Source organism: Heterodontus francisci, chromosome 37, assembly GCF_036365525.1.
Source record: "Heterodontus francisci isolate sHetFra1 chromosome 37, sHetFra1.hap1, whole genome shotgun sequence".
In the NCBI taxonomy this organism is placed as follows: domain Eukaryota; kingdom Metazoa; phylum Chordata; class Chondrichthyes; order Heterodontiformes; family Heterodontidae; genus Heterodontus; species Heterodontus francisci.
In genome coordinates, this window is record NC_090407.1 from 22,339,212 (window position 1) to 22,362,849 (window position 23,638).

The 23,638-nt window shown below is 44.2% G+C and overlaps 1 protein-coding gene across 1 annotated transcript; it reads right to left on the reverse strand.

Moving 5' to 3' along the window:
* Positions 1-1,018: 1,018 nt before the first annotated feature.
* On the reverse strand, positions 1,019-21,757 carry LOC137351903 (draxin-like). The gene is made up of 7 exons (XM_068016779.1): positions 21,686-21,757; positions 18,100-18,585; positions 8,251-8,429; positions 6,311-6,422; positions 5,364-5,453; positions 2,294-2,383; positions 1,019-1,879 (listed from the first exon to the last, which is right to left on the reverse strand). The coding sequence occupies exons 2-7, from the start codon at positions 18,569-18,571 to the stop codon at positions 1,767-1,769; spliced, it is 1,056 nt and encodes a 351-aa protein (XP_067872880.1). The 5' UTR covers positions 18,572-18,585; positions 21,686-21,757; the 3' UTR covers positions 1,019-1,766.
* Positions 21,758-23,638: the final 1,881 nt, after the last annotated feature.

A 23,638-nucleotide genomic window follows, 5' to 3' on the forward strand; every position in this document is an offset into this window, starting at 1 on the left:
ATTGCAGTGCTCTGAAAACAGGAATGACCAAGTATTTCCAAAGGGTCACCTGCTCACTCTGTTATGGCAGAGCTTCTACAGAGTCTGCGTAAGCACGATCAGTCACTCGGCGTAACTGGACGATGCGACCTAGCATATTTTAAGTCAATACCATCAAAAGCAATCAAACAGAAGGCTATCCAGGAACTGACAGTTAAATTCCCTTTACATCAGGTTTGATTCTTAATCTGTGCTGAGGTGATGGTGGTGGGTTTTCTGGTTGTGACTGTTCTACAAATGAGTAGATTTCTGGAACACCAGAGAACATTGAGTGAACCATGTAGTGTGAAACTGGAGTCACCTGTAGGCCAGACTGAGGAGGGATGGTAGGTTCCTTTCCCAGAAGAGCATTGGTAAACCAATGCTGGTTGTTATGACAATCCAGCAGATCGCGTGATTATGCTTCTGATGTCAACCCACAGATTACCAGATTTGTTGAATTCAACCTTTGGGTTGCTAGTCCAGTACCATAGATACAGACCCTTAGAAAATAGGCGACAGGTTTAGATAGAGGATCTGGATCGGCGCAGGTTTGGAGGGCCGAAGGGCCTGTTCCTGTGCTGTAGTTTTCTTTGTTCTTTGTTCATAACCACTACACCACCATTAGCCTCAGTGTGCCCGGGTTAGGTGAGGGATATCAGCCAGTGTCCCTGATCCTGATCATTATCCAGTGACCCTGCTGGAAAATCACATCCAGTTATCAGGTGAGAACCGGATTCGGCTCAATTATGTCGCCATCCACAGACAAATAGTCGACCAATGTTCAAGATCTAGGCTGATACATGAGTAACAGTCACTTGTGCAAGGTATCAGCAGGTACCAGCAAAAGTCAAAATGAGTAGGATGAAAAATTAGGCTGATAGTTTCAGATGGATTAATTGTACACAATTCAATTATTAAAGTTGATTGCAGCTTTGGGCTGGGTCAGAGCCTATATTTTGCTTTAAGAGCCCGATTCTATTAACACCAAAACTAAGATATTGTTTGACAGCTAATTGCATTTATACAAAAAAGTGGCAAAATACTGCAGGATAATCACTGTATCTCAAGATATTAAATCAACATCAATATCATGATGAGGACAAGGTTAAAGCAGGGGATGAATGTGGCATCTGTTGTTGGGAGAATGACCATTAGGGATAGAGGCAGCTTTTTGGCGGACCTGATGGGAGGTGGTCTCAGCGGAAACTCTTCTGAGGGGGCTGTAGGGAGGCTCCTTGAAAGTAAATGTTGACATAAAAAGATAACAAGCAACCGTTAGATACAAGGTCTCATTACTACAGCTTGCGATAGCCATCTTTTTGTTAAATAACAGGAAAATTGTATTTATAAAGGGTGGCATTTCAAATTTAATTTTCGTGTTGTGCATGAGAGGCAGGCTATGAAAGTAACAAATGATTCGTGGTAATAATGGAATCAGCAGGGTTTTAGATTGTAGTGCTGGGGTATCGGGTTCTGGGTATGAGTGGGATTGTTGAATTGTAGTGATGAGGTGGGGTGTGTTGGGAATTGCTGGGTATGAGTGGAGGGGCAGGTGTTGGGTATGAATGGGGGTAAAGGAGTGATTGCCAAGAACTGTATTCCAGGCAGATCAGACATGGCATCATCTGTCAGGACACTCAGGTATTCTTTGGAGCCATCAAGATTTTCACTGCTGTTAATGGAGTTGAGGATTTTCGTTGACCGGTTGCTTGGACTGAAACAGCTGTATTCCTTCTGAAGTCCACTCAGACCGTAATAAACGATCCGTGATCGACATTGACCGAATCCGGTTCCACGCACCGTCCTCGCCTTCGGGTCACTCTCCGATTCCGATGGAACTTAGCATAACAGCGGAAACCTGGTGAAGACAGAAGAGCTTTAGAAGGTTCGATCCTTGGGACTCACCTGGCAAGACCCGGCTTGGTTACCAACTTCACTTTTAATAAGACTGAGTCTTTTTCCCCATTTACTATTCTGATATCTACAATCCACAGTTTAGGTACCTTGTGATGCAGAATCAAATCCCAACCTAACCCAAATAGCAGTTTGTCTGTGAACCAACATCTGCCTCCCAACAGGACCCCAAGACTCGACCTGTGTTGTGCCGAAGCAGGGGGCTCCCGATTTCAGGACCTGAACTGACATTTATTTACAATACTGGAAGCCGGATGAGGAGTCAGTGAGTGAGCAGGGAGATTAAATCCTTGGGTCTAATGTCCACTGCTCCAGGCTAAATGACTATAGATAAGTCTGAGCCCGATGGAGCACCCACCTTCCGCACACATACAGTCATCATAGCACTTGTTGTTGAGGCCGCGGTTGTGTGCTTTGCAGATGTGCTGTCTGAGGTCACAGCACCAACCTGTGGGAAAAAGACACAAACGAATCACTCATGAAGTCCTTTGACTTTGACACAAATTATCACAATGGCTGCAGACATAGCAGACAGACAGAAACACTAAAGATAGACACGGCACAGCCAGACAAATATCACACAGTCACTGCACAGATATCTAGTCCTGGATGCAGACATTTCCTCCAAATATTGGGAACACGGAAGAGATTGTCTTCGGTCGCTGTCAAACACTCCATTCCCTAACCACCAAATCCATCTTCCTCCTTGGCCATTGTCTAAATCTGAACCAATCTGTTTGCAACTGTGGGGCATCCTCTCCATTCCCAAAGTAGCCCACTTCCATCTTCCTAACATCACCCATCTAAGCCCCTGCCTCAGTTTATTTGTTGCTGAAATCATCATCCATGCCTTTGTTACTTGTAGACCTGACTATTCCAATGCTCTCCTGCCTCAGCCTCCCACCTTCCATGCTCTGTAAACTTCAGCTGCACCAAAACTCTGCTGCCCACATCCTAACTTGCACCAAGTCCCATTCACCCAACACCCCTCTGCTCGCTGACCTATGTTGGCTCCAGGTCTGGCAATATCTTGATCTTAAAATTCCCATCCTTATTTTCAAATTCCTCCATGACATCACCCCTCCCCATCTCTGTAACTTCCTCCAGCTGTACAAGACCCTTGAGATCTCTGTGCTCCTCCAATTCTGGTGTCTTCAGTATCTCCCGATCCATTTGCCCTACTATTGGCAGCTGTGCCTTCAGCTCTCCAGGCCCTATGCTTTGAAATTCCCTCCCTATAACTCTCCGCCACTTTCAAGATGCTCCTTAAAATGTACCTCTTTAACCAAACTTTTTGTCATGTCTTAATATCCCCTTCTGTAGCTAGGTGTCAATTTTTGCCTTATTACACTCATCTTGATGTGCTTTTGATGTTTTACTATGTTAAAGTGCTAAATAAGTGCATGTAGTTATGTGGAAGTCTGTTCTGCCTCCAAGCCTTAAGGGAGGAAGAGACAAGAGATCCACTCTCCCTCTGTTCAGTCTATCCTGGAAAATGCTGAATTTGGAATGTCAGTCCTGATTTAGGTGCCAGTGTATTCTGTCTGGTCAGGGTGTTGATTCCTGTACCTATGAGGTGGCAGTGGAAATCTATGCTCTTATTAGAAACAATTTGTTTTTCCTGAATACATTGTTATTTTTGGTTTCAATGTATGCTTCAATTCCCCTCCAGTGTGAGCAGTGCCATATGTCTGATCGCCTGATGAGGTGTGTTGAACTGGGTGAATCCTGCCATTTAAAATCCTTCTCTTGTTTACCCTTTGATTCATAAAGTACAAAACAAGGAAAGGCTGTTACGCTTTTCCAGCCTCTGTTTCTGAACAAACCATCTCTAAATCACTTGACATCAGGAATCGTATAGTTAATCACAAGACAGGCATGTGGTGTGTGTTTAATAACTGTTTCAGTCAGTGCCTCCAGTGATTATGTAGCAGCTGTGGAAAGATGGCAGCAGGACAGAGAATGTGCATTAGGCACACAGCATGACAGGACACCATCCAGTGTTCTTTTGTTCTCCACTCAAGTTGGTAGCTCTGAGGTGCCAATGTTTTGCTGCCTGCAGCACTGACAGTTAATCCCCCTCTGCTCCCTGAACTATTAGATTATTGTGTTCAACAACTCATGTTAATGAGCCTCCCACTGGATTTCTTAGTCTCTGTTAAATTAACTGCACTGAGTGTGAAACGTTGGGGGTGGGGGAGGTATTCAGAGTGAAACCTGCAGTGAATAGTCCTGGGATGAAGTAATCACAGCAATAACAAGCAATCAGATTAACCCTTTCAGGATTCTTGCTGGTAACTGTGTGAGGGTACTGCAAGGCTTAACCATTTAATCATTGCTCAAATTACATTTAGAAAGCAATGTACATTTATATAGTGCCTTTCACAACCTCAGGATGTCCCAAAGGTCTTTACTGTCAATGAAGTACTTTTGAGGTGTCGTCACTGTTGTAATGTAGGAAACGTGGCAGACAATTTATGCGCTGCAAGGTTCCACAATGACATAATGACCAAATAATCTGTTTTAGGTGTTGCTGAAGGATCAATATTGACCAAGACACCCAGGAGAACTATCCTGCTCTTTGAATCATGCCACGGGGCCTTTTACATCCACCTTAGAGGGCAGATGAGGCCTTGGTTTACATCCCATTTGAAAAATGGCACCTCTGACAGTACAGTACTCCCTCACCCTGGATAATGTACTCAGTTCTCTAGAATGGGGTTTGAACCAGAGGCAAGAGTGCTACCACTGAGCCAAGTCACTGCTGCTCAGAACTTATTGTTTGTGGCTCTTTTTCTTTCCTCTCTCAACAAAGAGGCTTTTCCCCTTGTCAGAAGGTTGTGGGTTCAAGTGCCACTCCAGGAATTCAGCACAAAAATCAAGGCTGACATTTCAAATGCAGGACCAAGAGAGTGCTGTACTGTTGGAGGGGCCAACATTCAGATGAGACATTAAACCAAAGCCCCGTCTGTCCCCTCTTTTTCTTTCCTTTCTCTGTCACCTCAGCCAGGAGCAACATTGGTTACAGTATCAGAACACATTCACAAACTACTCTGTTCTCACTTCCTTCTCAACTAAACAACAACAATGGACATGAGGCTGAAGAAGTGACTCCTATGTAACCATGTTACAGTGTCAGAACACAGTCACACATGGTCACACACAATCCCAATCTGAAGCCATGGCTGTTTCATCCATTTCTAATAGCCACTGCTCTCAACTTTTTGATTTTTTTTCTTTACCAGTAATGGTCACTGAATCACAGCTAGGAGATGGACAAAGCCAAAAATGACCACCCCAGACCAAAGGTCAGATTTCTGATTGTAATAGTGACTGCCCTAGAAACTTGGCTGAGAAACCTCATTCACTATTAAAGAAGTGTGACTGATGGGATAGAGCCTCAGGCCAGTCAGGAACTGTGCAGGTACCAGGCAGGCAGTCCAGGTGATGATCGCATGGTTCCACTTCAGCCTGTGTGGTGAGATTTCCATTACTCAAGTTCTTCCTGCGACGCTTGTCTACAAGGAACAAACAGAATGAAAATATCAACTCTTTGGAAGGAAACAGTTTGGTTGGCATCCAGAAGTGTTTTTATTCATAACTGTCCTACCCTAACAAGCTAAAGGTGACTGAGTGGTCAAAATTATGGCAGATGGAGTTCAATGTGGGGAAGTGTGAGGTCTTCCACTTTGGACTTCAGAAAAAAACATCAGAGTATTTTCTAAATAGCAAGAAGCTAGGAACTGTAAAGGAATAAAGATATGGATATTTAGGAGTCCAAGTACAGAAATTACATATAATAAAAGGCTAATGGAATATTGACCTATAACTCAAGGAAGCTAGAATACAAAAGGGTGGAAGTTATGTTACAAAGAGAGCTCTGGTTAGACCCCATTGAGAGTACAGTGTTCAGCTCTGGGCACTGCACCTCAGGAAGGATATATTGGCCTTGGAGGGGGTGCAGTGCAGATTCACCAGAATGATACCGGGGCTAAAAGAGTTAAATTAGGATGACAGGTGGCATAGAGTAGGATTGTATTCCCTCGAGTATAGAAGATTAGGGGTGATCTAATTGAGGTATTTAAGATGATTAAAGGATTTGATCAGGAAGATATAGAAAAACTATTTCCTCTGGTGGGGGCAGTTCAGAACAAATGGGAAATAACTTTAAAGTTAGAGCTTGGCCATTCAGAGATGATGTCAGGAAGCACTTCTTCACACAAAGGAAAGTGGAAATCTGGAACTCTCCCCCAAAAAACTCCTCCCTGCCCCACGTACTCACTAACCTGCACACTTGCACCCCTTTCACACTTGTACCTCTTGTATGCTCGCCAATCCCCTAGCCCCCACATGCCCATGCCCCCTCACCCATTACCTTTCTTCTTTGCTGAAGGCCACATTTCTGGCTTCATATCTTCATAATCTGTCCAATCAAAGAGCGTCATGTCGAGGGTGGGATTCACCTCGGCGACTGTTCTTGCTCCAACCTACACAAGCTCAGGGCAACGACGAGAGGATCAGAGACAGGGGCAGAGGAGACAAAGAGGTAATGGAACAGGAAGATGGGGATGAAATTGGGAATCATAAAAGGAAAATGGATTGTTTGAGAGACAAATTAAGGAAGAAACAAGAGACAGAACAAGGCAATTGAATGATGATGAAATAAGTGAGCAAAGAAAATGACAACAATTAGATTGGGAGATATAATTGTTTGCAGACAGTACAGAGATCAGACAGGAGAGTAGCAGGGGAGGTGCATTTGGAGGTAGTTCAACAGCTCATAACCCTCAGGCAGCAACCTGGTGCCACTCAGCGTCCCTGAGAAGATATGTCAGTTTACTTCACTGACAGTGACTGCAAATCCCACCATGGCAGTTTGAGAATTTGAATTCAGTTTAAAAATGTCTGGAAATAAATGTCAGCCTTTCTACTGATGCCCACACACTAAGAATTTTTAAAAAACTACACCAACTATTTCTATAATAAAAGCAAAATACTGCAGATGCTGGAAATCTGAAATATAAACAGAAAGTGCTGGAAATACTCAGCAGATCAGGCAGCATCTGTGGAGAGAGAAATAGAGTTAATGTTTCTGGTCAGTGACCTTTCATCCCAACTATTTCTATGTTGTCTGATTTCATATATCAAGTTGTGAATGAGATACAATTTCCTCAGCTATTTTCGCTCCTCATTTTCTCCACCTGCTTCTTAAAGGCTTGGTCAGCCTGCACCAGATGGACCACAACTGTGACATCCTGTCTGACCAAGAGATACATTCCAAACCTCACATCTTAGCCAACATAAAGACCTCTCAACTTCCACCTCCGCAACATCTGCTGCCTCCAACTCCACCTCACCTGCCACTGTAATCAAAACTTTTATTTGCACTTGTCAGCTCCAGACTGTTTCCCTCTTGTTGACCTCTATAAACTCCACCCTGCAAAATTCAACTACCTGCAACCTACCTAGTACTGTCTGCTTACCCTTCATTCTAATCCCTATTCACCTATCCCAAAATGTATAGATTCCAAAATCCCTACCTGCATCTATAAATCCTCACCTAGCCTCTCCCCAACCAATCTCCTCCACCCTTAAGCCTATTAATTTCCTCAAAGTCTGATCCCTTGTACAACTTCCACCATCGGTGGCAAAAGGTTTCAGTTATCTCAATACAACCCTCTAGCACATTCTGTAAACACTACCATCTCTCCCCACCCTTAAATGTCTTCTCAATGGTTTGCTATTCAATTATACATTTGGCCACCTCTCCCAATTTTGCATCCATGGTCTGTGCCTGTTTTTCCTCCTCTTTAAAGTGGCTTGGAATGATTTTCTACACCAAAGTTGCAACATAAATGTGTGTTTAATAGAATTGTGCTGTCAATGTGTGAAAGACAATTAATCAGAAAGAGACCCCAATTGTTACCCTGTGTGTAAACTGTAAATATTTGATTCCCTTCTTGCTGATATGTCCTGAGATGTTCTGATGTGCTTTTCTGGTGATAATAAACAGTCTGAGGGACCTTGGTGTACCCACAGCTGCTCTAAGTCATGTCAATGATTTGACAGTATGAACGAGGAGGTGCACAGGCTCTTGTGGGAGGAAAGACTTATTATATGCTGAAGTGGCAGCATGAACTGTGAATCCCAGCATGGTTTAACAGTTTTATGAGGTACTGCTTGCTATATTTCTGTACCCTAGCCTGATAAGGACATTTCTGTTCCATTACACTTTGCTGAGGGGAGGAATATTTGCTGCTTGCTGCTTCTGGTCGCTGCAGGGTGTGGCTTGAAACCTGGTACAATCTGGTTCACCTGTTGCCATGTGCCTCTTGGCCTTGTTCCTGGTGCTTCATCGGTTGTGATGGTGGTCAGCAATGTGCTGGTCACAGCGGTGCTGAACATCGGCAGGGGCATTGTGGAAAGTTCGTCTGTCACCTTGCTTCGTGTCAGGTCCTTTAAGAACGGGATTAACTCAGCACCTGGCACTTTGCCTGCAGAAAGAGGATACATATATGGACAGATTAATCAGCTGCAGTTCAAATACAAATGGCTGACAGTCATAGGGCCAAGCTGTCTGACAGAGACCTCTGGGTGACAGCATGACAAGGTGACATACACAGATCTGCTGGGTGTGACTGAGCTGCACAATCTGCGGAGATTTTACACCTTCAAGCTTGTACCTCTTGATTGGATGTTATTCTCTCTGTCACTTTGAGATGTGATTGCTCACTGCGAAAGCTCAAGTATTAACCAAATTAATTAACTTGCAAAACACACTGCCTTCATTTGGCATTTCAAATGTGACAACTGGTTTAAGATTTAAACCACTTCCCAGGCTGAAGAAGAGAGGCCAATTTGGAGTCAGGTTCACGGTCCCGCACCCTTGACCCTAGGAAAGACTGGAGAAACCCAGCTTGTCTCCCCTTGCTGATTGTATCAACAGCAATAATTGGCACAGGACAGTTTACTCATCAGCCAGGAACAGAGCAGGCTAATGCACTACTGCTGATTGGCTACCCACATAGGTCCCTGACAATGTTGAATAATCCAGAGGATGAAGGGCAATTAAATTCACTGTTACTCATGTAAATATTCTGCTCAAAACTTAAACATTTAGAAAATCCCCAATTTCAGTTTGTTGCTCTCTCCCAATGCCACACACTGTTCTTGGCCAAAGACCTCCCAGTGACATTTCTAGCCACTTACTCAGTTTGGACAGATACCACTTTAACTAGCATTCTATGGCAGCATCAGGTCCAACTGACCCATCAATACAGCTGCACCCTTTTGTGGGATTTTGGTCAAATTTCATGCAGCAGGCGAACTCCATTTCTGTCTAAAATCAGACAGGAATTCAGAAGTTTGACACTTGGTCTGTTTTATGAGGTTCTAATGATTGCACAGAGCCTCACTGCCTAGGAGAACTAGTCATGAGTTCTGATCAAAGGTCACAGACCTGAAACGGTAACTCTGTTGCTCTCTCCACAGATGCTGCCAGACCTGCTGAGTATTTCCAGCACTTTCTGTTTTTATTTCAGATTTCCAGCACATGCAGTAGTTTGCTTTTATTTGCCATGAATTAGGTTGTGCAAGTTCACACATCTGATTCACTGTGAAAGAAGAAGTGGTCATCCTGGAGGCTGCCTTGCTGGGCAATGTTTGTCCCCTGTTAAGTAGAGTCATTATGCTAATAAGGTTCTTGGTTGACTGCCGTGTTGCTTCACTGAGCTTCACCCTGGCTCTGAACTCCCCAGTATAAAATGGGTGCATGATTCCTGCACTGCCCTGCCTTGAAGCTAGATTACTGTTTCAAAAGTTGATTGTGAAATTGTTTTTTTTTCCAGTTTGCATCTTTCTCCCTGCAATATGTTTTGTTGTTATGGAAGATGTTCCTTTTGCATTACTTTCTTCCCTTTTTCCAAATGAGCATGCAGCAAAGTGCTGAGGATGGAAATCCCTTTGGGAATTCTAACAGCACCTCATGATTTAGATGAGGTGGTCAAATTAATGAAGGACACTAAATAATTCCAGGGACAATGACACCAGCATTATAAAAGAAAGATTTGCATTTATACAGCGCCTTTCATGATCTCAGGATATCCCAAAGTGCTTTATAGCCAATGAAGCACTTTTGAAGTATTGTCACTGTTGTAATGTAGGAAACACAGCACCCAATTTGCAAGCAGCAAGGACCCACAGGCAGCAATGAAATAATTAGGTACCAAACAGATACTAAAAGGGAGAGTAGAGGTTTTTTTTTAGCTCATGGATGGGCAGCTGCAACCTGTTGCTTGCAGTTCCTGGGCCATATGGGAACACCAGGACACCATGTGTCTTGGGTAACCACATGTGTAGGAAGTGTCTCCAGCTGTTTCAGCTCGAGTTCAGGATTTCCGAGCTTGAAGGGCAGCTGGAGTCACTGCAGAGAATCAGGGAGCAGGAGAGTTTCCTGGATTATACTTTCCAGGAGGTGGTCACCCCACAAGCAGTAGGAGTTCAGGATACTAGGTGGGTGGCCATCCAGAAGACTAGGAAGAGGCAGGGGGTGCAGGAGTCTTTAGGGTGTATGTCACTCTCAAACAGGTACTCAGCAATGGAGACTGCTGTGAGTGACAATACCCTGAAGGAGTGCAATCCAGACCATGGCAACAATGGGCAAGGAACTATACAGGAGGGTAGAAGAGGGAGCAGCAAAGTGTATAAATGCAATTGTTCTAGGAGATTATATAGTCAGAGGGACAGATATGCATTTCTGTAACAGTCATTGTGAGTCCCACATGTGTGTTGCCTCCCTGGTGCCAGGGTAAAGGACATCGCGGAAAGGATGCAGAATATTCTGCAGGGGGAAGGGAGTGAGCCAGAAGTTGTGGTACCCGTTGGTACCAATGACATAGCAAGGGCAGGTATTGGGGTCCTAAGGTCAAATTTTCAGGAGTTAGGGAGGAAGTTAAAGAGTTGGACCTTGAAGGTAGGAATCTCTGGATTATTCCCAGTCCCATGCACTAGCGAGAGTAGAAATAGGAAGATAGGAAGGATCAATGCATGGTGGAAGCATGGTGCAGGAGGGAGGGATTCAGATTCTTGGGGCATTGGGACCAGTTCTGGGTCAGAAGCACCTATTCAAAAGGGATGGGTTACATCTCAGCAGGACTGGGACCAATGTCCTCGTGGGGAAGTTCACTATTGTGGCTGGGGAGGGTTTAAACTAAATTGGCAAGGGGAAGGAAGTACAAAAGATGAAGAAGTTCCATGATGTGAGAGCATTGCACAGTACTAGAGAAGGAAGAAGTTCCATATTAGGTAGGAACAGACTGAGAAGGGCGACAAAGAATGCAAAGACAGGATTACAATGTATGTATGTTAATGCACAAAGTGTAGTGAATAGGGTTGGTCAGCTACAAGCACAAATAGCAGTATAGGAATATGATGTAGTGGCAATAATGGAAATGTGGCTTAAAATGGTGAGGACTGGGTGCTTAATATACAAGGATATAAAATATTCAGAAAAGATATGAAAGGCAAAAAAGGGAAGAGGGTGGCAGTACTGATTAGGGAAAACATTGTAGTGTTGGAAAGAGGGGAGGTCCTTGAGGGGGCAAGAACAGAATACATTTAGTTAGAGTTGAGAAGAAAAAAGGGTATGATAACGCTACTTCTCTGGGCCTCCAAATATTGAGAGAGATATAGAGGAACAATTCTGCAGTGAAGTCACAGATGTACGAGAACTATGGAGTGGTGATATTGGGACTTTAATTACCCAAATATCAATTGGGCTAATTTTAGAGCAAAGGGAAAGGAAGGGGAGGAATTTCTGGATTATGTTCAGGAGAACTTCCTTGATCAGTATGTTCTCAGCCCAACTAGAAAAGAGGCATAGCTGGATCTGGTGCTGGGAAATGAGGTGGGCCAAGTGACCAAGTGTCTGTGGGGAAGCACTTGGGTAAGAGTGATCATCACATCATAAGGTTTGGGACTTGTAATGTAGAAAAGCAAAGAACGATACAAGGTAGAATGGCTAGCTTGGAAGAGGGCTAATTTCAATGCGATGAGAAGGGATCTAGCCAGGATAAAATGGAACCAAAGAATGACAGGCAAAATTATAGCATAACAATGGGTTATCTTTAAAGAAGAGATGCGTCAGGTAAAGTCTAGGTACATTCCAATAGGGGTGGAAGGTAGGGGAACAGAAAACAGGGCTCCTCAGATAACAAGGGAGATAGAGATTGTGATGAAACGAAAAAAAGAGGGTGTATGATGAACGCCAGGTGAATTCTTCAAGTGAGAACCAGGCCAAATATAATATGTTGAGAGGGGAAGTAAGGAGGAAAATAGAGAATGAGAATAGCATGGCAATCAACATAAAAGGGAACCCAAAAATCTTTTACTGGCATGTAAATAATAAACAGGTATCAAGAGGTGGGGTGGGGCCTATTAGGGACAAAGAGGGTAATATATGCTTAGAGGCACAGGGCAAGGCTAGAATATTTAATGAGTACTTTGTTTACTAAGGAAGAGGAATCTGATAAAATATTGATAGAAACGGAGGGAGTAGAGGCAATGGATAGGGTAAAAATTGAGAGTGAGGAGGTACTGGAAAGGCTGGCTATGCTTAGGATAGATAAGTCACCTGGTCCAGATGGCTTGCATCCCAGGTTACTAAAGGAAGTGGGGGTGGAGATAGCAGAAGGGCTTGCTATAATCTTCTAATATTCCCTGGATAGGGGGGAGGTGCTAGAGGATTGGAGGGTGGCAAATGTGACATCTTTATTCAAGAAAGGGTGTAAGGACAGTCCTAGCAACTGCAGGCAAGTTATCAGTAATTGGTAAGATTTTAGAACCAATGATCAGGGGGAAATGTCAACAGTCACTTGGAGAGATTTGAGTTAATTAGGAAAAGGCAGCACAGATTTGTAAAAGGCAGATGCTTGACTAATCTAATTAAATTTTTTGATGAAGTAACAGAGAAGGTTGATGAAGAGAATGCGGTGGATGTTGGTTATATGGATTTTAAGGAAGCTTTTGATAAAGTATGACATAAAAGGCTGGTTAATAAAATTGAGGCTCATGGGATAGGAGGGTCAGTGTCCAACTGGACAAAAAAATTGGCTCAGGACGGAAGACAGTGCGGTGTGGTAAATGGTTATTTTTCAGACTGGAGGATGATAGACAGTGGGGTTCCCTAAGGGTGCTGGGACCACTGCTTTTTTGCTATATATCAATGACTTGGATCTTGGAATACAGAGTAGAATCTCAAAATTGGGAGTGTGGCAAACATGAGGATGATATGAACCGCCTGCAATGGGACATAGACAGGCTAGCAGAATGGGTAGACAAGTGGCAGATGGAATTTAATACAGAAAAGTGTGAGATGATGCATTTTGGCAGAAATGATAGAGTGAGGCAATATAAACCTAATGGCGCAGTTCTAAGAAGTGTGCAGGAACAGAGGGACCTGGGGGTGCATTTGCATAGATCTTTGAAGGTGGCAGGATATATTGAGAGAATGGTTAGCAAAGCATATGGGACCTTGGCCTTCATAAATAGAGGCATTGAATACAAAAGCAGGGAAGTTATGCGGAATCTTTATAAAGCTCTGGTTAGGCCCCAACTAGAGTATTGCGTCCTCACCACACTTCAGGAAGGATGTGAGGGTCCTTGAGGGAATACAGAGGAGATTTACCAGAATGGTTACAGGGATGGGGGATTTTAATTACAAGGTTAGGTTGGAAAAGCTGGTGTTTTTTCCCCTGGAGCAAAGGAGATTAAGGGGAGATTTGATAGAGGTGTACCAGATTATGACAACTTAGATGAGTTAGACAAGGAAAAACTGTCCCATTAACTGATAGTATGAGAACTAGGGGTCACAGATGGAAGGTTTTGAGCAAGAGATGTGGGGAAATGTGAGGAAGAACTTTCTTTATGCAGCGAGTGGTAATGACGTGGAACTAGCTGCCCAGGGGGGTGGGGAAGCAGAGACAATGATTTCAAAAGGAAATTGGATGGGAACTCGAAGGAAGTAAACTTGCAGGGCTACAGGAATCAAGCAGGGGAGAGGGACTGACTGGATTGTTTTGCGGAGAGCTGACATGGACTCGGTGGACCAAATGGCCTCTTCTATGCTGTAAATGACTCTGAATCTATGACCAGATGAAATGTTTTATTTGATGTTAACTGAGGGATCAATTTTGACCAGGACACTGGGCAGAACCCCTTTGCTCCTCTTTGAAACCGTGTAATGGCATCTTTTACGTCTGTCTGAGAAGATAGCAGCTCTTCACTGGGTGGTGCCCTGTCAGTGCAGGCGATGCCCTGTCACGCGCAGTCTGCTGGAAGCACGTTCAAGATATCCATATTTTAGAGAGATTAGTAAAGTTCCAGCAGCAACCCATGGTCACTTCACATTCTTCCTTGAGTGTATTTCAAGTATCGCTTCTAGTGGCAATATTGGTTCAATATACGCATGTCACACTTCAAAATTGCAACTTGTAGCTTCTCTGCAATAAAGTCTGTAGAAAAGATGAAATGTTTGTTGTCCTGATTTGCACGCTGAGTTCCTTAGGGTGTTGCAGGTTCCAGTTTTGGTTCGTGCCAGATGTGTTAGGCTTCAAAAGTAAGAATGTTGTAGCAAAAGCATACACTTACCTTAGCACACTTCCTGAATCCGAGAAACCTCTTCTGCAGCACTTGGGAGAGTGGTCACTCTGAGCCCCCTCCAGGCAAACAGCATGATCCCACCATCCTCCACCCAAGCAGCACGACCCCCACCACCCTCTACCCAAGCAGCGCGACCCCCATCACCCTCCACCCAAGCAGGGTGACCCCCCACCACCCTCCTTCCAAGCATCGCGACACACCCACCACCCTCTACCCAAGCAGCGCGATCCCCATCACCCTCCACCCAAGCAGGGTGACCCCCCCCACCACCCTCCTTCCAAGCAGCGCGACACCCCCACCACCCTCCACCCAAGCAGGGTGACCCCCCCCCACCACTCTCCTTCCAAGCAGCGCGACACCCCCACCACCCTCCACCCAAGCAGTGCGACCCCCACCACCTTCCATCCATCATCGCAACACCCAAATTCACTTTCCTTTGCAGCACTTCCTACACTTTGACCTCTGTGGCACTAGTAACAAGTAATTGGTGAGGAAACAAAAACACACCTCCTTTAAGGATTAGCAGCAGCCTTTGAACAACAACTACATGGACAAGTTTCCCTATCCCCAACACCCACAACCACCCAGCTAATAATCAGCCTACTATCTAGACTCCCTACATACATTGTTCCTGCATAGAGAGACTATTAAAATGAAGTGGGAGGACCTAGTTTTACACCTTTTGCCACTCATGTCCCTTTAAATGAAGTAGTACTGATGAAGTTAGTGATTTCATTGAACGTTTGAGATTAATTTTTCAGGATCTAACTGACCAATCCATGTAACCCACACAGGGCATTAAAAACACACAGCCCTGGTTACAAAGAGTATCAGAAGAGAAGGTTGCCTCCCTCTCACTGTTACCCTATAACATATTGATGGGGTTTTGAGCTTATACAAAAGTTGTAGATCTGGACAATCTATTGGTGCTCTCAATACATTTCCAAAAGCCATGACAGAGCAATTTCTTGCTTCGATCACATGCTAGTAATTTCTAGACAATTGAGAAATTCAGAGGCAAATTGTTTTGCTAAGAATGATTTGCATAGTGGGCCAGAATGCCCGTTACAAACAAAGCTTGTCAAACAGCTGGATTTCCCTGAGCATGTTCTGTGATGAGGGGCTTCTGGCTCTGAAGGCCCGGGATGACTGTGCTGGAAATACCACATTGCTCTGAATAGCATGGTCAGGTAAATGCAGGTCACAGGCAATAGAATCTTTCTATATTGTCTCAATTGACATTTCTTCAAGCCTCTTGTTGTCAGTTGTGCCAAATTAGGGTCAATAGGTGGGAGTCTGTGCCGTGGGTCTTGCGCTTACACTATAGGGGGCTGTCCCATCTAATCATCCAAATGCAGTTGAATTTCAAAACCAAGTGTTACACAGATGTGACTTTGTAAAATCTGATTATTATTTCACACAATTAACAAAGAAGTGAGGTTTAGATCAAATCACAGTAAGAACATTCTTCATTTTAATTTGTGTTTTTTCTCCCATTTGTTTCCTTCCATTTTTCAGATCTCCCTGCTTTTGGTGAAGACAGGTTCTTTGTTATCCTTACACCAAACTATCAAGCTTTGACACCTTAGACCCTGCATGTGACCACAGTGTATCAGTCTGTCAATGTCCTTCACCAGCAACTGAACATTACTTTTACTTTAAAATGCAGGTTTATTCACATCTCAGATGCAGAATATCCATTAACAATGCTGGACAGGGATGGGAGAGGTGTAGAGAGAGTGCGGAGAGCCCCTGAAAGGGATGGAAGAGGTGTAGACGGAGTACAGACAGATCCTGAGCTGGGGTTGGAGGGGTGCAGACAATGTGCAGACAGCTCAATCTGATGAAATTGACCAAAACGGCAATTTGTTTCACACCATCAATATCCAAATTAATAATCAAAAAAGTATATTTAACACAGGGCTGAAGGAATGAATCAGGCCCAATAATTGAGTGAGTGAGATATCAATCACAACAATACAAAGGGGGAGAAAGCAAAGGTGAGTCACACAGGCAGAGGGAGGGAGAAAGGGAGATAAAGAGACAAATGGAAGAAGAGATAGAGAGAGAGAGAGAGAGAGAGTGATAGGTGAAAGGGAGGCAAAGAATAACAGGGAGAGCATGGACTGAAGGGGGAGATGATGAGACAGACAGAGGGACTAAGAAGAGGAGAGTTGGGAAACTATGCAGAGAGGGAGCGAGTTACAGGGAGAGAGGGGGAATGTGAGAAGAGAAAGACAGGAAGAAATACCAGAAGTGAATGTTACATGGAGAAAGAAAAATGCAGAGGCAGAGAGATGCATTTATATAGTGTCTTTAAATGTAGAAAAAAAGGCTCAAGAAAAAGAGCATGGTAAGCCAAAGGCGAAGAAATTAGGAAGGGATGACCAAAACCTTGATCAGGCAGAGCAGGTTAGAGAGGAAATTCCAATGAAAGCACAGCCACAAATGATGGGACAGGGAGGGATGTGCAAGAAGCTGGAGTCAGAGAAGCAAAATTTAGGGAGGGGTTATTGAGTTGGAGATAGGGAGGGACAAAGCCACAAATGGATTGAAACATAATTACAAAATTTCAAATTGAAATGTTGAGGAAGACAAAATCCAAGAAGACAGAAAGATTCACGAGAATGGTTCCAGGGATGGGGAACTTCAGTTATGAAGATAGATTGGACAAGTTAGGACTATTTTCCTTGGAGAAAAGAAGTCTGAGAGGTGATTTGATAGAGGTATTCAAAATCATGAGAGGTCTGGACTGAGTAGACAGAGAGAAACTGTTCCCACTTGTGAAAGGATCAAGAACGAGAGGGCACAGATTTAAAGGATTTGGTAAAAGAAGCAAAAGCAACATAAAGAAAAACTTTTTCACGCAGTGAGTGGTTACGATCTGGAATGCACTGCCTGAGAGTGTGGTGGAGGCAGGTTCAGTTAAAGCATTCAAAAGAGAATTATACACATATGAAAAGGAAGAATGTGCAGGGTTCTGGGGAGAAGGTGGGGGAGTGGCACTAGGTGAAATACTAATTAGGAGAGCTGGTGCAGACACGATGGGCTGAATGGCTTCCTTCTGCGCTGTAACAATTCTGTGATTCTGTGAAGACAGGGGTGATGGCTAAATTGGAACTGCTGCAGGATAGGATACGGGCAGCTGAATTTTGGATGTGCTGAAGTTTATGGAGGGTGGAATATGCACAGACTGAGCAACTGAAACATGACAACATAGAAAACTTGTAAAATAATCAAAATTTGGAAATTAATCACACACCAGCTTCTGGATTTATTGTTCTTATAAGTTTAATTTACTATTTAATAAATCTAAATAAAAATTAAAGACCCTAGAGTGATTGATGGTATAATTGGAGTTGCTATAATCATATCTAATGATTTTTGTTTTAAATAGTACATTTTATAGAATAATTTTGTCTGGTTAGTTCCAATGCGAAGGCATCTTTTCTACTTGTGAAAAGTATTTTAAATTTTTTTCACTAAAGTCTCCACGGCCCCTCTTACCCTTATTGTGTCGAGCTCGCTCTCTCCGATTTGGCTTCTTGTGGTCTCTGTTGTGCTTTTTCCCTCTATTTGCAGACTCTCCTGTTGGGTAATTTTCTGGTTCTCGAGGATAAAATTGACCACTCTGACCCATAACTCCCTCCTGCTGCATTGCTGCTGTTCTTTCCAGACTGTCTGTCTCCACATGCACTGGAGTCAGACTCTCCAATCCCACACTGTCCTCATCTGGTCTGTCTGCCTCCAGTACTCTGGTTACCATGGTGTTGGCCTTGTCCTTCCTCTGCATGCCATGTTTACGGCCTGGTCTGGGTGGGTCCTGCCAAGACTCACGTCTCTTCAGATTATTACTGCTGTCTGGTGGCTGCAGTGTGCTTTTCTTTCCACTAGTTCCAGCTTCCAGAGCACAGATCTGGCTTAGACCATCAAAAGCCAAGAGGAAGAGGAAAGGAGGCATAAGGTACCAGTGAGCCATTTTCTTCACACAATCTGAAAAAGAAACACGTGATGTGAGCCAGACAGTTTGGCTTCAACTGTTGATTAAGTGTTATCTTCTGCACATCATTCAGTTACAAAGAACAAACAAAGAACAAAGAACAGTACAGCACAGGAACAGGCCATTCGGCCCTCCAAGCCTGCGCCGATCTTGACGCCTGCCTAAACTAACACCTTCTGCACTTCCGGGGCCCATATCCCTCTATTCCCATCCTATTCATGTTTTGTCAAGATGCCTCTTAAACGTCATTATCGTATCTGCTTCCACCACCTCCCCCGGCAGCAAGTTCCAGGCACTCACCACCCTCTGTAAAAAACTTGCCTCGCACTAAACTTTAAACTTTGCCCCTCACACCTTAAACTATGTCCCCTAGTAACTGACTCTTCCACCCTGGGAAAAAGCTTCTGACTATCCACTCTGTCCATGCCGCTCATAACTTTGTAAACCTCTATCATGTCGCCCCTCCACCTCCGTCATTCCAGTGAAAACAATCCGGGTTTTTCCAACCTCTCCTCATAGCTAATGCCCTCCAGACCAGGCAACATTCTGGTAAACCTCCTCTGTACCCTCTCCAAAGCCTCCATGTCCTTCTGGTAGTGTGGCGACCAGAATTGCACGCAATATTCTAAGTGTGGCGTAACGAAGGTTCTGTACAGCTGCAACATGACTTGCCAATTTTTATACTCTATGCCCCGACCGATGAAAGCAAGCATGCCGTATGCCTTCTTGACTACCTTATCCACCTGCGTTGCTACTTTCAGTGACCTGTGGACCTGTACACCCAAATCTCTCTGCCTGTCAATACTCCTAAGGGTTCTGCCATTTACTGTACACCTGCATTAGACCTTCCAAAATGCATTACCTCACATTTGTCCGGATTAAACTTCATCTGCCATTTCTCCGCCCAAGTCTCCAACCGATCTATATCCTGCTGTATCCTCTGACAATCCTCGTCATTATCCGCAACTCCACCAACCTTTGTGTCGTCCGCAAACTTACTAATCAGACCAGCTACATTTTCCTCCAAATCATTTATATATACTACAAACAGCAAAGGTCCCAGCACTGATCCCTGCGGAACACCGCTAGTCACATCCCTCCATTCAGAAAAACACCCATCCACTGTTACCTTCTGTCTTCTATCACCGAGCCAGTTCTGTATCCATCTTGCCAGCTCACCTCTGATCCCGTGTGACTTCACCTTTTGCACCAGTCTGCCATGCGGGACCTTGTCAAAGGCTTTACTAAAGTCCATATAGACAACATCCACCGCCCTTCCCTCATCAATCATCTTCGTCACTTCCTCAAAAAACTCAATCAAATTAGATTAACCTGCACTTTCTATAATCAGCTTTAGTGTATGCAAATAACAATCAAAACTCTCCCAACAGTTCAGCTGCTAAAGGCTGTGCATAACTACCCAGTTTGATTAGGACAAGGTTTGGGATTCTGTTGCTCGACTATTTAGATTTAGCTGACATCAATCAAAATCATTGTAGGAGCATTCCAATTTGTCTCAGCGTCCTGCATTACAATAGGGGCGAGGAGGGGGAGATTCAACTAAATTATCATGCACAGTGACCCCTGATGGATCTCAAACCCCAAGAGGTGGCGCCTTCAGGAAAATAATGGGACTCGGGGATGGAATTGGCAAGATGACTAACAAAACCTAAACCTCTGCTGTTATCGTGCTCGTGTCACGCTCTGTGACTCAGGGTTAAGGAGAAGGAAAATCTGGCCCTGAACACCATTCAGTGCCTCCCGCTGGAAAATGCACGTGGTGTGTAAAGGATGAGGGCAGGATTTGGGTCAGTGGTGATCCCATTATGGCAAATATGGTGTCTACACTCAATGTCTGGGCTAACAACAACTTGGTTGGTCAATGCACCCATGGAACTGTACGCCAGCAAGAAAAACATCTTCGGGGACCGGCGGGGTAGGGAGAAATTTAGACAGAGGAAAAGAAAAATTAAAAGATCAATGTGACCGACGAACTAGAAGACTAGGCTTTGCAAAAACAGCCACACAATAATAATACATTGTACTGTAGCTTTAGTATCTAAATAAACGTGCGACTATTGAAAAGGCTGAGAAAGTAATAGTTTGGAAAGGATGATTATATTCTGCAGGACTTATTCATATTTAACATCTCTATTCTTGAATAGGAATCTCCCCGGCCCCAGGGATAATGTTAATTATTTGTAGCTCCCCGGAGAGATACTCGCTCACCTCCCATCTGCTCTAACACCGAACATTACTTCGAGCTTCAGGATAAATTTGCAGCATCTTCAATAAGTACCGCCCCAGAATTCCAGCTCTCCGGCATCACTTCCATACATCGGCCACTTGCACTGAGCACCTTGACTAAAACCCGAACCGACAAACTATCAGGAACGTCCTTGGTGTCAGATTCACGAAGCACTGTTTCCAAGTCTCATTAAACATGTGCATCACCTCCACTCCCATCCGCGGGGTCTGGTCAAATGTTCAAAGCAGTGCCTGAGTCCAGTTACCATACAGACCGTTCAATACCCTATGTCCAATACACGCACAAAAACAGTACCAGGGTTCAAACCGTGAACGAACTTCTCCTCCTACATTACTGGATATCAAATCCCTAGTACTTCGTACAAAACAGGAACACACCTTTTCCAATCGGAACAAGCTGCCGACAACCAAATACATAAATTAAATAGCACGATCTTTTATACACACCCAGCCACACAATACATGTTCATTACTCCCCCAAACCCGTCCGACACGCAACCCACCTTGGACTCCTTTTCAGTTTGGCAGAAAACAATTTACACACAAATTGGTTTCTTAACCCATGACTCGAGAGACACAGCGAGGTGCATACACAGACAGACACACACAAACCAACAGACACACACAAACCAACACACACACATAGACTTTCATTCTGACAAATCACCTGCTATTGTCTCTGCTCCAATAAACACAAAACATTCTGAAAATCCTCAAAGAGGGCTTGGAGGTGCGATAAGGTGAATAGACAGACCTCGCCCCGAATAATGTTAAAAAGGACGTCCTTTGGGATTGAGCATCCCCGCCGGTCCGGACACTTCCTACCTGTCTGTCTCCGGGGGACGGGGGTGCAAAGAGCGACTGCCTCCCACAATCTGATGGAACCGAAGATGCAATATTCCAGAGACTGGGACAGAGCTGGGCATCCGCGCTCCTGGGGCGCGCTCCCGACAAATGATGTCAGCGACAGACGGAGGCGGGCACAAATCGAAAGCATAAAGAAATGCAACAAGAGAAACAGAAAAGCAAATACAAAAAATATATAAAACTGGAGGCAGGGAGGGGTCATTCCAACTCATGAGTTATTTGCCCAAACAGAGTTGCTGAGGAGGTGAATGGAGGGATATGCGTAGATGTTGGTGTACATGTGAGAAGGTTTGGTCTTGCTACCTTAATCGAAGCAATGAAATTGGAGGCAGCCTCGTGATGAGGAGGGAAAACTGGTTGGGCATATAGGAAGCAGAGAATTGGTATAAAAGGACAATTCTCAGATTGGTGGCTGTGATAAGTGGTGTTTCCCAGGTAACGATGCGAGAAATGTATGCCAGGCATGTTTTGAGAATAAATAGGAGCATTATCATAAAACTAATCTGGGAAACGGAGAGTTGTGGAAGGTATAACAGGAGGTCGATAGATTACAAATAAGCAAACGGTAGCGGTTGCAGTGTAACCTAACAAAAGTGTTAGTTCATAGTACATGAACTAACAAGGGAGGTAAGAGTATAAGCTAAACAGAAAAGAATATAACAAGGATGTCCAACCTTTTTGCGTGGCAGCGCCACATTCCAATTTTTATCTTACATGGGGGGCGGGGGCGGTGAGACAATTTCGGAAAGATAAAGGCATTGTAATTGATCTTACTATTAATCAAAACAACAACAAAGGTCCATTTTTGTGAAGAAGCTTGAAATGAGAAGACTAATTTATTGATTTACTTTCTGGTCACTATGTTGGGCACTGATTTAGTGAGATACCTGGCATTTTTTTGCTTGCACAGTAGTCAATGTTTGTCCTCACATTTGTAGCAATACGGAGTATTCTGGATAGATATCATTCTGTCAGGAGTGATCTTGATCACTCTCCCTCTCTGTCCCCTCCCCTCTCTCTGTCCCCACCTTTATCTGCTTTCTCTCTCTGTCCCTCTCTCACTCACTGTCTCCCCTCTCCCTCTCTGTCTCCCCTCTCTCTGCCCCCCTTTCCTCCTCTCTTTGCCCTCCCTCTCGCTCTCTCTCCCCTTTCTCTCTCTGCCCCCCTCTCTGTCCCCCTGTTCCTCTCTCTCTGCCTTCCCCTCTCTCTGTCCCCTTTCCCTCTCATTCTCTGCCCCCTCTCTCTGTCCCCCTTTCCCTCTCTTTCTCTCTCTGTCCCCCCTTTCTCTCTCTCTCTCTCTGACAATTGCAGACAGCGGGAGGGCTCAGCAGATGGCTGATCAGTTTTTTTGTAAATCTCAAATCAGTTTCACAGCTGACAGATCCTGACATTAGGAACAGCAGTTTCTGAACTTCGGACAGATTCAGAGTTTTTAAAAGGCTGCCGGAAAACCCCAAATCTGGCCGTTGCTGTTCCTGAGGTCAGGATCTGTCAGCTGTGAAATTGACATGCAATCTTTTTTAAAAGCCTGTCTGACAATACGGAATTTCCCATCTCCATTCATGGACCCCTGGGTAGGATGAGGAATGGCCCCGGGTACAGTTCACATCTGCGGGCCGGGTAGAAACCATGGGCAGGCCAGATCCTGGCCCGTGGGCCTTATGTTGGACAACCCTGGAATATAAATAACAAGAAAACACAACAACGGAGTTATTTATGGTGAAAGACTAGTCAAATTTGGATTATTGTCTCTGACTCAGATGATTCTTCACTTTCCTCATCCCCAATGTTAAAAATAACGAAGGGACAACATAGATGGGGAATGACTCTTGCCTCCAGTAAGGAATTCAGAACAGGGAGACACAATCTTAAAATTCAAGTTAAGCAGTTAAAAGCGATCGCAGGAAAAAC

Excerpts from the sequence above, each read along its gene's own strand:
- LOC137351903 (XM_068016779.1), bottom strand. The coding sequence starts at position 18,571 with ATGGCTCACTGGTACCTTATGCCTCCTTTCCTCTTCCTCTTGGCTTTT. Across the intron at positions 8,430-18,099 it reads GCGAGCTCGACACAATAAGG|GCAAAGTGCCAGGTGCTGAG; the intron begins GTAAGAGGGGCC and ends CTCTTTCTGCAG. Across the intron at positions 5,454-6,310 it reads GCCTTCAGCAAAGAAGAAAG|ACAAGCGTCGCAGGAAGAAC; the intron begins GTAATGGGTGAG and ends TGTTCCTTGTAG.